At 55.4% G+C, this 17,246-nt stretch overlaps 1 protein-coding gene across 1 annotated transcript in view; it reads right to left on the minus strand.

The window, feature by feature from the left end:
* LOC144737246 (uncharacterized) overlaps positions 1-17,246 on the minus strand; it is a 70,022-nt gene that overhangs the window by 41,345 nt on the left and 11,431 nt on the right. The window contains 4 exon segments of the mRNA XM_078619967.1: positions 778-945; positions 5,846-5,981; positions 5,983-6,129; positions 12,017-12,123. Coding sequence (XP_078476093.1) covers positions 778-945; positions 5,846-5,981; positions 5,983-6,129; positions 12,017-12,123 — 558 coding nt within the window.

Raw genomic sequence — 17,246 nt, forward strand, 5'->3', positions numbered from 1 at the left:
TGTGCCACCCACCCACCCACTCTCTCCGTGCCACCCACCCACTCTCTGTGTCACCCACCCACCCACCCACCCACTCTCTCTGTGCCACCCACCCACCCACTCTCTCTGTGCCACCCACCCACCCACCCACTCTCTCTGTGCCACCCACCCACCCACTCTCTCTGTGCCACCCACCCACCCACACTCTCTCCGTGCCACCCACCCACCCACCCACCCACTCTCTCTCCGTGCCACCCACCCCACCCACCCACTCTCTCTGTGTCACCCACCCACCCCACCCACCCACCCACTCTCTCTGTGCCACCCACCCACCCACACTCTCTCCGTGCCACCCCACCCACCCACCCACCCACCCACCCACTCTCTCTGTGCCACCCACCCACCCACACTCTCTCCGTGCCACCCACCCACCCACCCACTCTCTCTGTGCCACCCACCCACCCACTCTCTCTGTGTCACCCACCCACCCACTCTCTCTCTCCGTGCCACCCACCCACCCACTCTCTCTGTGCCACCCACCCACCCACTCTCTCTGTGTCACCCACCCACTCTCTCTCCGTGCCACCCACCCACCCACCCACTCTCTCTGTGCCACCCACCCACCCCACTCTCTCTGTGTCACCCACCCACTCTCTCTCCGTGCCACCCACCCACCCACTCTCTCTCTCCGTGCCACCCCACCCACCCCACCCACTCTCTGTGTCACCCCACCCACCCACCCTCTCTCTCTCTGTGCAACCCACCCACTCTCTCTCTCCATGCCACCCACCCACCCACCCACTCTCTGTGTCACCCACCCACTCTCTCTCTCTCTCCCCCCGTGCGTGTGCCACTCACCGTCTCCCCTGTAGGAGGAGGAGGAGCGGGAGCTGTCGTCTGCCGAGCGTTTCGCTGGGGGGCTCCCCTCCCCGTAGCCGGACGAACTCCGCTTGCCACGGCTCCAGCCTAGGGTGGTGGGTGGGGTGAGACGACACTTACTCGCCCCGCCCACTCGCTTGTCCACCGCCACCGTCGCCGTGGCCGATCGCTCTGGTGGCGACCGCAGCTCTGCTCCTTGCTGGGCCCCCGTGTAGATGCTGCGGCTGTGTGGGCAAGGGGGGGGGGGTGGGGGGGGGGGGGGAGGGACGCAGTGACGGCCGGGCGGCTTCTTGCCGGCGAGCCTCTCTCCTTGCCGATCGTCCTCCGCGGCACGGCACGGCAAACATCGATTTGCCGTCGGGAGCGTGGCAACCACCCCCCCCCCACCCCCCCACAGGGGACGGTCTTCCCCCACGGGGTGCTTCCCTCCTCCCCCCCCCCCCCCCCCCCCCGGTCTGCGCGGTGGTGCCGACGCGGCCGCTTCTTGATCTTGACGACGCTCACCGCCACGTCCACGTCGTCCTTGCGAGCGGCCGCTTCTTCTGTTCTCCGTGAGGGGGAGGGGGGGGCAGCCGCTGTCGTCCTGCGTCTCAGCTGGGAGCACCGCGGGGGGAGGGGGTGGGGGCCGAGTTGGGGCACCTGACGAGGCGGCCGCTCCCATCCGAGGCCGGCGGCGTCGGCGATGCCGGCGATGTCCGCCCCCCCCCCGCCCCACCTCCAGGACCGCCGGCGTGCCCCCCCCCCCTCTTCCCGAGCGATCGTCGCCACTTCGTGCGAGGGGCCTTCTTCTTCGTCGCCGTCGCGACTCCCACCCAAAGCGTGCCCCCTCCCGCACGTGGTCCGGGTTCTATTTTTGTGTTGACCTGGGCACGTCGCCGCCATCTCCGAAGGGCTCCTTGTCCTCGCTCGGAAAGAAAGCTCTGCCGGCAACGGCTCTGGCAGAGGCGGAGTGTCGGTGGCGATGGCGGGGGTGGTGGGGGTGCCGGTGGGGGGTGGAGATGGTGGTGGTGAGGGTGGTGGGGGTGGTGGCAGTGGGGATGGTGGTGGTGGTGGCTGGTGGCGGTGGGGGCGGGGATGGTAGTGGTGGTGGTGAGGGTGGTGAGGGGTGGTGGCGATGGGGATGGTTGTGGCGGTTAGGGTGGCGGTGGTGGTGGGGATGGTGGTGGCGGTGATGAGGGTGGTGGGGGGTGGCGGTGGGGATGGGGGGTGGTGGTGGGGGTGGTGGTGGCGGTGCGTTCCCGCGGCGATGTCGGCTTTATGGGGGGGGTGGAAGACAGACGGCCGCCGAGGGTAGGCGGGCCGTCGTCAAGAGCGCATCGCTGGGGCCGGCGTTGTGTCGTCTGGTGGTGGTGGCTGGCGGAGGATTTGCGTCTTTACCCACAACCCACACGGCGTAACGCCACATTCTGGTACGGGGAAATTTGAGTTTTCAGGTCCATACGGCGTACAGCCATTAAAGTCTCCCATAGACTCCAATGTCAAAGTCTCTACCCATAGCCTTCAATGTTAAAGTATCTACCCATAGACTCCAATGTTAAAGTATCTACCCATAGACTCCATTGTTAAAGTATCTATCCATAGACTCCATTGTTAAAGTATCTATCCATAGACTCCAATGTTAAAGTATCTACCCATATACTCCAATGTTAAAGTCTCCCATAGACTTCAATGTCAAAGTCTACCATAGACTCCAATGTTAAAGTCTCCCATAGACTCAATGTTAAAGTCTCCCATGAACTCCAATGTTAAAGTCTCACATAGACTTCAATGTCAAAGTCTCCCATAGACTCCAATGTTAAAGTCTCCCATAGACTCCAATGTTAAAGTCTCCCATAGACTTCAATGTTAAAGTCTCCCATAGACTCCAATGTTAAAGTCTCCCATAGACTCCAATGTTAAAGTCTCTACCCATAGACTCCAATGTTAAAGTCTCTACCCATAGACTCCAATGTTAAAGTCTCTACCCATAGACTCCAATGTTAAAGTCTCCCATAGACTCCAATGTTAAAGTCTCCCATAGACTCCAATGTGGAATCACACCGTGCCAACCCACACGGTGTTCCCTGTATTCTTGTAAAAGGGAATTTGAGTTCTCAGGTCCATACGGCGTACAGCCGTTTCAATACGGGGAAAATAAAATAATTTGTCTATTTGTTTGTGTTTCTCTCCTTGAGATGGGATCTACGTTGAGATTCATATGGCTTTATTTTGGTGATTTTTGAAAAGTTTTTCGGTTTGGCCATGTTTGTTTGTTGTAGTACAGAGTTAGGCTGATGGCCTTAATCTAGTTGGCATGTGGTTGTTGTTGTTTGACTTGCATCCCACTGGGATTTTTGCACACAGTGTTGGTGTACGGTGCTTTTTCTGCAATATTTTGCTGTCTTTTCTTGGATTTTTTTGTTTGCACAGACACTTTAAGATGCTTTCTTCTTTCTTGTTCATGTTTTTGTTTTTTTGTTTGTTGCGGTTGCACCCGATTCAAGAGCCGAATGGCTCACAGGGCTATACCTAATAAATGAACTTGAACTTATAAGGGCCACGGGGTGACCAATAAGGTCTGAGATGGTCTCTAATAAGGTAGGGCACCGATGATAAGGGGGTTGACGGCGTTGCCATACACAGGAGCTTGCGATGCCTTTGCGAAGGCATCCAGGATGCACTGCGGCTCTTCCTCCGAGCGGGCAGCGATGGCATTGTCATCGGCATGCCCGGAGGAGCCCCACGACGGCAGTGGTGGAGACTTTGCTCTTTGTGCCATGACTCTGTCGGGGGAGAAGATTCTTTCCCCGTCTGTTCTGGACAGGAATTTGGACTCCCCCGAGGCAGATTTTCTTTTGCCTGCGAGGTGGAGGATCGGCTTTGCGAGGTGGGCACAATGACGCAGCCCTGTTCAACCTCACCCAGCCACCCACCCAGCCACCCACCCAGCCACCCACGCAGCCACCCACCCAGCCACCCACCCACCCAGCCACCCACCCAGCCACCCACCCAGCCACCCACCCAGCCACCCACCCACCCACCCAGCCACCCACCCAGCCACCCACCCAGCCACCCAGCCACCCACCCAGCCACCCACCCACCCAGCCACCCACCCACGCAGCCACCCACTCACGCAGCCACCCACCCAGCCAGCCACCCACCCAGCCAGCCACCCACCCACCCAGCCACCCACCCACGCAGCCACCCACCAACCCACCCAGCCAGCCACCCACCCAGCCAGCCACCCACCCAGCCAGCCAGCCACCCACCCAGCCAGCCACCCACCCAGCCATCCACCCACCCACCCACCCAGCCATCCACCCACCCACCCACCCAGCCATCCACCCACCCACCCAGCCAGCCACCCACCCACCCAGCCAGCCACCCACCCAGCCAGCCAGCCACCCACCCACCCACCCACCCCGCCGCCCCAGGTATCCACCTCCCAAGGGTTTCCGTTTACCGCACCGCTGCTGCCGAGCACCGCGTCACGCAGCAGTGGCGGTGGCCCTCGTCAACTTGCCCGGGGGCGATCGATCGTTTTTTGACAGAATCAGCCGGAGGGGGGGGGGGCGTGACGGTTCACAGAGTCGGAGGCTCTTTGTCAAGGGTGGACAAAGAGGCGCGTGTAAAACCGGTTTGCGTTTGTTCCCGGCATGTCGCTTGAGCTCGCCGTACCGTGAACAGCACCGTCTGTCGTGCCTCTGCACGGGCCGCACGTCGTGCGACTCTGGGAGGGTTTCTTCTGACGGGGTAGGAGTCCGTTTGCCGGGATGCGGGTAAAAGTATTTGTTCCCGGCGGTGGACAGGACAAGCGCGGCCATTTGGTTGTTCGCAAGCCTCGGACGGACGGTCACGAGGCGGTCGTTGATGTCCACGGAGAGTCCGGAGTGGTGGCCGACGATTCCGTTCTTAATCAGCGAAACCTTCCGTTGTTCTCTGGTCCGACCAAAGTAGTGGTGGGTGGTGGTGGTGGCGATGGTGGTGGCGATGGTGGTGGGTGGGTGGTGGTGGGTGGGTGGTGGTGGCGGTGGTAGTGAGACTCGGCCCTGATGGTGCAGGCCAAACAGTTTCAAGGACAACGCCCAGATAATACCGGAGCGCGTTTAGTTGTTTGTATTTTCACCGCAAGGACTGTGTGTGGTGAACACGCAGTAACTCGACTCCGTTTGCTGTTTGAACATCTCAGCACACCTGCCGTCTCATTGCCACAAAGGGGGTAAACATCGTTTTTTTTTCTGTTGTCTCCATACGTGGGGGGAGACTGACACACGGGCAGCCGCCAACCCGCACGGTCCGATGACGAGAGAGGAGGGATCAGGCTCCAGCGGCACGGAGGCCACGACGGACTGGCGACCTCCCCCTTCTGTGGCCTCCACAACCGTCGTCACGTTGACGTCATCTTCCGCCCGCTCCGTCGCCGAGGTCTCCGTTGGGTCGCCCTTGACCCCGCCGCCCCTTGACCCCGCCGCCCCTTGACCCCGCCGCCCCTTGACCCCGCCGCCCCTTGACCCCACCGCCGCCACGGGTGAACCCCGGCAGCGGGAACTTCGGCCCACACGAGCGGCTAAGCTGCAGACGGCATCGCTCTTTGCATCTCGCACGAGCTTCTCCAGCGCGGCAAGGGGGCGGGCCTCGCTCATCTGCTTGCCCACTCGTGAGCTCGCTCGCCCGCCTGCCTGCCTGCTCGCCGACTCACCCAGTCGCTCGTTCCCCACCTACTCACTTGCTCGCTCGCTCACTCACTCACCGAATCACCCACGGACTCACTCGCGCAAACGTCCAGACTCACGCAGAGTCTCACAGAAACCCAGACTCGTCGTTAACCATCCGGCCCCCCACGCGTCGCCCCCCCCCCACGCGTCACCACCCCCCACGCGTCACCACCCCCCACGCGTCACCACCCCCCACGCGTCACCACCCCCCACGCGTCACCACCCCCCACGCGTCACCCCCCCCACGCGTCACCACCCCCCACGCGTCACCACCCCCACGTGCCACAACTCACCCTGGCTGCGATCGTCGTCCCCTCCTCCGCGCCGGTATCCACCGCCGCCGCCACTGCTGCCACGGGAGCGGCTGTAGTCCCCGTATCCGCCACCTCCTCCCCCGTATCCGCCGCCTCCTCCCCCGTATCCGCCACCCGCCACCTCCGTATCCGCCGCCGCCTCCGCTGTAACCGCCGCCGCCTCCTCCGCTGTAACCGCCGCCGCCGCTGCCGCCGCCGTTACCGGCCCAGTCGGTGGGGCGGCCGGTGGCTTGCTCCACGGTGATGCTGCGGCCATCCAGGGACTGCCGGGCAAAGACCGCACGCACAACAGACAAAGGTCCCCCGTGTAGCCTTGGCACAGACTATTGGTGGGCAAGTGCTGCAGCGGCGCCTGTGAAGGCCGGCAGGGCTAACAGAGGGGGTTTGGTGGGCAGCGACCACACACACAGGTCCCCCGTGTAGCCTACACAGACTCGTGGGGCAAGTGCTGTTACAGCGAGCAGCGCCTATGAAGGCCGGCACAGCTCACAAGAGGGGGTTAGGGAAGCCTGCACCAGGCCCGGCCTCCCAGCCACCTTTGTCTCCCCCCCCCCCTAGTGGCAATGTTGACCAGAGCCCGCACCAGGCGCTCGTTTATAGCCACGTCGACCAAGCGGAGGCCCCAGGACCGGGAATCAAACTCGGGACCTCTGCCGGGTTCACCTCCGTCTCCCAGCGGGAGTCTGGTGCTGAACACACCGGCTCACTCCGTTGAGGGCCGAGTCTGCCGAGGGCAGTCCCAGCCAATCTCCCCCGAGACTAAGCCGCTACAGCAGAGATTCACACACTCCAGTACCCGCAGACCACCACCACCACCACCACCGCTACCAACAACCACCACCATCACCAACACCACCACCACCACCACCGCTACCAGCCACCAGGCTGGGTATCTGTGCATCCCCGTGTCGAGTCTCCCAACCGCTGGGCGGTGGCCCTGCGATGATGACGCTTGTGCCTCACAGCAAGTACCGCGCCTGGGTTTGATTTCAGACCCGTTTGTACGATCTCCCCCTGTTCTACAGAGTGAGTGGAGTTTGTGTGATCTCCCCCTGTTCTACACAGTGAGTGAGTGGAGTTTGTATGATCTCCCCCTGTTCTACAGAGTGAGTGAGTGTAGTTTGTGTGATCTCCCCCTGTTCTATAGAGTGGAGTTTGTGTGATCTCCCCCTGTTCTACAGAGTGAGTGGAGTTTGTGTGATCTCCCCCTGTTCTACAGAGTGAGTGGAGTTTGTATGATCTCCCCCTGTTCTACAGAGTGAGTGAGTGTAGTTTGTGTGATCTCCCCCTGTTCTATAGAGTGAGTGGAGTTTGTGTGATCTCCCCCTGTTCTACAGAGTGGAGTTTGTGTGATCTCCCCCTGTTCTACAGAGTGAGTGAGTGTAGTTTGTGTGATCTCCCCCTGTTCTACACAGTGAGTGAGTGGAGTTTGTGTGATCTCCCCCTGTTCTACACAGTGAGTGAGTGGCGTTTGTGTGATCTCCCCCTGTTCTACAGAGTGAGTGAGTGGAGTTTGTGTGATCTCCCCCTGTTCTACAGAGTGAGTGAGTGGAGTTTGGGTGAACGCCCCCTGTTCTACACAGTGAGTGAGTGGAGTTTGTTTGCGTGATCTCCCCCTGTTCTACAGAGTGAGTGGAGTTTGTATGATCTCCCCCTGTTCTACAGAGTGAGTGGAGTTTGTGTGATCTCCCCCTGTTCTACAGTGAGTGGAGTTTGTATGATCTCCCCCTGTTCGATAGAGTGAGTGTAGTTTGTATGATCTCCCTTCATGAAAAATATTGGTCGCGAAAGCCTACGTGTTAAACATAATGTGCATGCACAATGCGCGTGCGTGATGCACGCACACCATGCATGCACATCCTGACGTATTTGGGTGTAAAAGTAATAAAATCGCAAGACGGACAGTCCCCGGGTTGCGGAAGACGCGACTCACGGGAAATCCCACCCGGCGGAAATGCTCCCGTAAACGGCGTCAAAACAATTTCAACGCGCGGCAAGTCGTGCGGCGTGGAGGGGGGTGGGGGTTGCGGATGAATACCGTGGAGGAAGGGAGGAGGCGCAAGGCCGGGGGGCAGCTTCACGCCTCAATCGAGCTACACGAGGATTCAGGCAAATGGGGATCTCATCTTGATTCTGGGGGGAAATTGTTCAGTTTCCGACATACGGAAAATTCGGATCGTCCCTGGGAACCTAACCCCCCCTTCCATAACCGGGGACTGTCCGTCCTGTCATTGGCTGCTCACAGTAAATCACCACGAGATTTTGGCATGCAGCTAAGCAGAGCGGTAGAATCACTTGATACTCCGTTTCAAAGCAGCACTACGCCTGCAGCTGCCACAACGGTTTACACAATTGTTATTTCTCTCAATTTCAATAGATTCTCTAATTAGTCTTGGCCACTAGTAATCTGTTTTGCACAGAACTTCTATATTATCAAAATCAATTGGGTGTCCTCGTTGGCACGCGTGTTCTGCCACTCACCGACAGCTGTGTTTGGGAGTATTTAATATTCCTTTGGTGTTCGTTTAGTCTCGCGCTGATCATTTGTCCCGCCTGACCAACACAGCATTTTCCGCAGGAGCAATTAATCCGGTACACACCTTCTGTTTATAGCTTCTGTAATACATATGTAGTACCAGATATTAGTTTTTGTATTTTATGTACCATGCTAAGTCTCACTCCGATGGGTTTTTTTTTTAAAATGTGGCTAGTTTATCAGTTACTCCCGCAATGTACGGTATTTTAATCGTTGTAATTGCTTTATCAGGTTTCAACGCTTGTGCTATTTGATTGGGTTTTGCCATTCAGCGTCTTGTTGATTTGTGCATCATTGTAACCGTTCAATTGCAGCGCTTCTTTAACGTGTTTAATCTCACTCCTCAGACTTTCACCCACTCACTCCACAGACTTTCACCACCTGACACTTTGTTTGCCCGATGTACGAGCGTCTTGATGAGAGAGGATTTCCTGCGGGGTGATGGTGTGACTGCATTCGGTAAATGCTGTGTGTTATTTTACCGTTTCGGTCGCACCCAAGCAAAATATCAGGAAATGGGAGAGTCCTATCAACCTCCACTTCCATGGTGAACTGGATGGATGGGTTTTGCGAGTTGAGATGATGAGTGAGTGGAGTTTGTGTGATCTCCCCGTGTTCTACAGAGTGAGGGAGTGGAGTTTGTGTGATCTCCCCGTGTTCTACAGAGTGAGGGAGTGGAGTTTGTGTGATCTCCCCCTGTTCTACAGAGTGAGTGGAGTTTGTATGATCTCCCCCTGTTCTACAGAGTGAGTGGGGTTTGTATGATCTCCCCCTGTTCTACAGAGTGAGGGAGTGGAGTTTGTGTGATCTCCCCCTGTTCTACAGAGTGAGTGGGGTTTGTATGATCTCCCCCTGTTCTACAGAGTGAGGGAGTGGAGTTTGTGTGATCTCCCCCTGTTCTACAGAGTGAGTGGGGTTTGTATGATCTCCCCCTGTTCTACAGAGTGAGGGAGTGGAGTTTGTGTGATCTCCCCCTGTTCTACAGAGTGAGTGGGGTTTGTATGATCTCCCCGTGTTCTACAGAGTGCAGTTTGTATGATCTCCCCCTGTTCTACAGAGGGAGTGGAGTTTGTGTGATCTCCCCCTGTTCTACAGAGTGAGTGAGTGGAGTTTGTGTGATCTCCCCCTGTTCTACAGAGTGAGTGAGTGGAGTTTGTGTGATCTCCCCCTGTTCTACAGAGTGAGTGAGTGGAGTTTGTATGATCTCCCCCTGTTCTACAGAGTGAGTGAGTGGAGTTTGTGTGATCTCCCCCTGTTCTACAGAGTGAGTGAGTGGAGTTTGTGTGATCTCCCCCTGTTCTACAGAGTGAGTGAGTGGAGTTTGTGTGATCTCCTCCTGTTCTACAGAGTGGAGTTTGTATGATCTCCCCATTCTCAAGAGTAAAAGGGAGGGGAGTTTGTACAATCTCGATGGCGCTACTACGACTACTACTACGCCTTTCCGGGTAAAAATCAACGCTGAGCCGCTTTGCGTGTTCCGAGATATGACGGTGAACGGGAGCCCACCCCACCCTGCGTCTTGCAGACGTCTGGGAATGGGTTAGGGTGCAGAGACGGTCAGCTGCCGTTCGTTTAGCGACGGTGGCGGCGACCATGGCGGTGGCTGAACCTGGCCGGATCGAGAATGAACCGGAAGCATCCGGGCGAGGCAGGTGTGACCCTTTGGGAAATGAATTCAAATGGGTCAGCAGGAGCCACGTTTTGGGAAATTGCGATCCTTAGGAATTGAGAGACGCTTGGGATGCCATGGACCAAGAGAATTGAGAAGCTTTGAACATCATGGACCAAGAGAATTGAAAGACGCTTGGGACGTCATGGACCATGAGAATTGAAAGACGCTTTGGACGTCATGGACCAAGAGGATTGAGACGATTGGGATGTCATGGACCAAGAGAATTGAAAGACACTTGGGATCCCATTGATCACGAGAATTGAGACGCTTTGGAACATCATGGACCATGAGAATTGAGACGCTTTGGGACGCCATGAACCATGAGAATTGAGAGACTTTGGACATCATGGACCATGATAATTGAGAAGCTTGGGATGCCATGGACCAAGATAATTGAGAGACCCTTGGAACACCATGGACCAAGAGAATTGAAAGACACTTGGGATGCCGTGGGCCATGAGAATTGAGAGGCTTTTGGACATCATGGACCATGAGAATTGAGAGACACTTGGGACATCATGGACCAAGAGAGGATTGAGAGACCCTTGGGACGTCATGGACCAAGAGGATTGAGAGACCCTTGGGACGTCATGGACCAAGAGGATTGAGAGACCCTTGGGACGTCATGGACCAAGAGGATTGAGAGAAGCTTGGGACGTCATAGACCAAGATAATTGAGACGATTGGGACGTCATGGATAAAGATAATTGAGAGACTTTGGACATCATGAACCATGAGAATTGAGACACTTGGGATGCCGTGGACCAAGATAATTGAGAGACCCTTGGAACACCATGGACCAAGAGAATTGAGAGACTTTGAGACGTCATGGACCAAGAAAACTGAGAGACATGGGACATCATGGACCAAAAGGATTGAGATGCTTGGGATCCCATTGATCACGAGAATTGAGACACTTTGAGACGCCATGGACCATGAGAATTGAGACACTTGGGACGCCATGGACCAAGAGAATTGAGAGACATGGCATGTCATGGACCAAGAGAATTGAGAGGCTTGAGACGCCATTGACCAAGAGAATTGAGAGGCTTGAGACGCCATGGACCAAGAGAATTGAGAGACACTTGGCATGTCATGGACCAAGAGAATTGAGAGACACTTGGCATGTCATGGACCAAGAGAATTGAGACGCTTGGGACGCCATGGACCAAGAAAACTGAGAGACTTTGGACGTCATGAACCAAGAGAATTGAGAGGCTTGGGATGTCGTGAACCATGACAATTGAGAGACTTGGCAGGCCATGGACCAAGAGAATTGAGACCTTTGGGATGTCAAGAACCATGACAATTGAGAGACTCGGGACATCGTGAACCAAGAGAATTAAGAGACGTCCGACGGAAAATATATTTCTTAAATGAGCAATTTCAATTGTCCCACGCAGGGTACGGCTTCCGAAGGCATCAACGGGTGGGGCGAGCTCCGCTTCGACGTTCGCCGGACGTTTGCGAGCGAGACGACAACAGGATTTCGGAATGGACACGAGACGCTTGAAACGAGTTCACGCGGTCGGCGGGAACACAACTGCGGGGGCGAGACAGTGACCCGGAGACGCCGATTAAATGAGAACCACCGACGTTCCACCGACGTTCTACCGACGTTGTCGTCGTTTTCGAGTGGCCGTCAACGGCAGACCCCCTGGTGGGAGACACCCCCCCGCCCCATCGCCTCGTCGCCAACGGGCAGGCAAGGCCGGAGCGGAACAATGGACGGACTGGCCGGCTACAACGGTTCCGTAGGGCATCCCACGCCCGAACGTGGCGCCTTCCAACCACCGCGTCCGGAGGAGGGGGAGGGGGTGGTGAGGGGCAGGGGCGGGTGGGGGGGGTGAGAGACGGACGGAGGTCATCCACGCGCCGAAGCGTTGTTTGAACGACGGAGACGGACGACGGACGAGAGAGTGAAATCGACGGCGAGACGTACTTTTCCGTTCAGGTCTTTGGCGGCGTCTTTGGCATCGTCGGGATTCTCAAAAGTGACGAAAGCGAAGCCTCGGGACCTGTTAGTCTCGCGGTCCTTCAGCAACAGCACTGATGGAGCAGATCAACGAGAACAAGGTGCGCAGAGACTCATCACGACGGGGGACCGCCGGGGGGTCTCTCATGGCGCCGCCACCACCGCTAACACTACCACCACCACTAACACTACCACCACTAACACTACCACCACTAACACTACCACTAACACCACCACCATCGCTAACACTACCACTAACACCACCACCATCACTAACACTACCACCATCGCTAACACCACCACTAACACTACCACCATCACTAACACTACCACTAACACCACCATCACTAACACTACCACTAACACCACCATCACTAACACTACCACTAACACCACCATCGCTAACACTACCACCATCGCTAACACTACCACTAACACTACCACCATCGCTAACACTACCACCATCGCTAACACTACCACTAACACCACCACCATCGCTAACACTACCACTAACACCACCACCATCACTAACACTACCACTAACACCACCATCACTAACACTACCACTAACACCACCATCGCTAACACTACCACCATCGCTAACACTACCACTAACACCACCACCATCACTAACACTACCACTAACACCACCATCGCTAACACTACCACCATCGCTAACACTACCACTAACACCACCACCATCGCTAACACTACCACTAACACCACCATCACTAACACTACCACTAACACCACCACCATCACTAACACTACCACTAACACTACCACTAACACCACCACCATCGCTAACACTACCACTAACACCACCACCATCACTAACACTACCACTAACACTACCACTAACACCACCACCATCGCTAACACTACCACTAACACCACCACCATCGCTAACACTACCACTAACACCACCACCATCACTAACACTACCACTAACACTACCACTAACACCACCACCATCGCTAACACTACCACTAACACCACCATCACTAACACTACCACTAACACCACCACCATCACTAACACTACCACTAACACTACCACTAACACCACCACCATCGCTAACACTACCACTAACACCACCACCATCACTAACACTACCACTAACACTACCACTAACACCACCACCATCGCTAACACTACCACTAACACCACCACCATCGCTAACACTACCACTAACACCACCACCATCGCTAACACTACCACTAACACCACCACCATCGCTAACACTACCACTAACACCACCACCATCGCTAACACTACCACTAACACCACCACCATCACTAACACTACCACTAACACCACCATCGCTAACACTACCACTAACACTACCACCATCGCTAACACTACCACCATCGCTAACACTACCACCATCGCTAACACTACCACCACTAACACTACCACTAACACCACCACCATCGCTAACACTACCACTAACACCACCACCATCACTAACACTACCACTAACACTACCACCATCGCTAACACTACCACTAACACTACCACCATCGCTAACACTACCACCATCGCTAACACTACCACCATCGCTAACACTACCACCACTAACACTACCACTAACACCACCACCATCGCTAACACTACCACTAACACCACCACCATCACTAACACTACCACTAACACCACCATCGCTAACACTACCACTAACACTACCACCATCACTAACACTACCACCATCACTAACACTACCACCATCGCTAACACTACCACCACTAACACTACCACTAACACCACCACCATCGCTAACACTACCACTAACACCACCACCATCACTAACACTACCACTAACACCACCATCGCTAACACTACCACCATCGCTAACACTACCACCATCGCTAACACTACCACTAACACCACCATCGCTAACACTACCACTAACACTACCACCATCGCTAACACTACCACCATCACTAACACTACCACTAACACCACCATCGCTAACACTACCACTAACACTACCACCATCACTAACACTACCACCATCACTAACACTACCACCATCGCTAACACTACCACCACTAACACTACCACTAACACCACCACCATCGCTAACACTACCACTAACACCACCACCATCACTAACACTACCACTAACACTACCACCATCGCTAACACTACCACTAACACCACCACCATCGCTAACACTACCACCATCGCTAACACTACCACCATCGCTAACACTACCACCATCGCTAACACTACCACCATCGCTAACACTACCACCATCGCTAACACTACCACCATCACTAACACTACCACTAACACCACCACCGCTAACACTACCACCATCGCTAACACTACCACCATCGCTAACACTACCACCATCGCTAACACTACCACCATCGCTAACACTACCACCATCACTAACACTACCACTAACACCACCATCGCTAACACTACCACCATCGCTAACACTACCACCATCACTAACACTACCACCATCGCTAACACTACCACCATCGCTAACACTACCACCATCACTAACACTACCACTAACACCACCACCGCTAACACTACCACCATCGCTAACACTACCACCATCGCTAACACTACCACCATCGCTAACACTACCACCATCGCTAACACTACCACCATCACTAACACTACCACTAACACCACCATCGCTAACACTACCACCATCGCTAACACTACCACCATCACTAACACTACCACCACCGCTAACACTACCACCATCGCTAACACTACCACCATCACTAACACTACCACTAACACCACCACCGCTAACACTACCACCATCGCTAACACTACCACCATCACTAACACTACCACTAACACCACCACCGCTAACACTACCACCATCGCTAACACTACCACCATCGCTAACACTACCACCATCGCTAACACTACCACCATCGCTAACACTACCACCATCGCTAACACTACCACTAACACTACCACCGCCACTAACACTATCACCTCCACTAACACCACCACCATTGCTAACACTACCACCGCCACTAACACCACCACTGCCACAACCACCGCCATCATTAACACTACCACCACCGCTAACACTACCACTAACACCACCACAGCTAAGACAACCACCACCGCTAAACACCACCGCCACCGCTAACAACACCAACACCACTACCACCACCACCGCTAAACACCACTACTACCACTACCACCACCACCGCTAAACACCACTACTACCACTACCACCACCGCCGCTAACACCACTACTACCACTACCACCACCGCCGCTAAACACCACTACTACCACTACCACCACCGCCGCTAACACCACTACTACCACTACCACCACCACCGCTAAACACCACTACTACCACTACCACCACCGCCGCTAACACCACTACTACCACTACCACCACCGCCGCTAACACCACTACTACCACTACCACCACCACCGCTAACACCACTACTACCACTACCACCACCACCGCTAAACACCACTACTACCACTACCACCACCGCCGCTAACACCACTACTACCACTACCACCACCGCCGCTAACACCACTACTACCACTACCACCACCACCGCTAAACACCACTACTACCACTACCACCACCGCCGCTAACACCACTACTACCACTACCACCACCGCCGCTAACACCACTACTACCACTACCACCACCACCGCTAAACACCACTACTACCACTACCACCACCACCGCTAAACACCACTACTACCACTACCACCACCACCGCTAACACCACTACTACCACTACCACCACCACCGCTAAACACCACTACTACCACTACCACCACCACCGCTAACACCACTACTACCACTACCACCACCGCCGCTAACACCACTACTACCACTACCACCACCACCGCTAACACCACTACTACCACTACCACCACCACCGCTAAACACCACTACTACCACTACCACCACCACCGCTAAACACCACTACTACCACTACCACCACCACCGCTAACACCACTACTACCACTACCACCACCACCGCTAACACCACTACTACCACTACCACCACCACCGCTAAACACCACTACTACCACTACCACCACCACCGCTAACACCACTACTACCACTACCACCACCACCGCTAAACACCACTACTACCACTACCACCACCACCGCTAACACCACTACTACCACTACCACCACCGCCGCTAACACCACTACTACCACTACCACCACCACCGCTAACACCACTACTACCACTACCACCACCGCCGCTAACACCACTACTACCACTACCACCACCGCCGCTAACACCACTACTACCACTACCACCACCACCGCTAACACCACTACTACCACTACCACCACCGCCGCTAACACCACTACTACCACTACCACCACCACCGCTAACACCACTACTACCACTACCACCACCGCCGCTAACACCACTACTACCACTACCACCACCGCCGCTAACACCACTACTACCACTACCACCACCACCGCTAACACCACTACTACCACTACCACCACCGCCGCTAACACCACTACTACCACTACCACCACCGCCGCTAACACCACTACTACCACTACCACCACCACCGCTAACACCACTACTACCACTACCACCACCGCCGCTAAACACCACTACTACCACTACCACCACCACCGCTAACACCACTACTACCACTACCACCACCGCCGCTAACACCACTACTACCACTACCACCACCACCGCTAACACCACTACTACCACTACCACCACCGCCGCTAACACCACTACTACCACTACCACCACCACCGCTAACACCACTACTACCACTACCACCACCACCGCTAACACCACTACTACCACTACCACCACCACCGCCGCTAACAACACCACCACTGCCACGAGCGCTAACACTACCACCACCACTACCACCACCACTACCACCACCACTGCCACCACCACCGCCAAGACTACCACCACTATGAACACTTCCACCACTACCGCTAACACTACCACCATCACCATCCCTAACATTACCACTAACACTACCACCACTAATACCACCAACACTGCCACCACCGCTACCACCACAAACACTATTATGACTAACACTACCACTAACACTCCCTCCACTGTCACTACCGCTAACACTCCCTCCACTGTCACTACCGCTACCAATATCGCCACTATCACCACCACAAACAATACCACAACACTACCAACACCACTACCTCTAACACTACCACCACCA

This window comes from Lampetra planeri, chromosome 66 (assembly GCF_965212315.1).
Source record: "Lampetra planeri chromosome 66, kcLamPlan1.2.h2, whole genome shotgun sequence".
Taxonomy (NCBI): domain Eukaryota; kingdom Metazoa; phylum Chordata; class Hyperoartia; order Petromyzontiformes; family Petromyzontidae; genus Lampetra; species Lampetra planeri.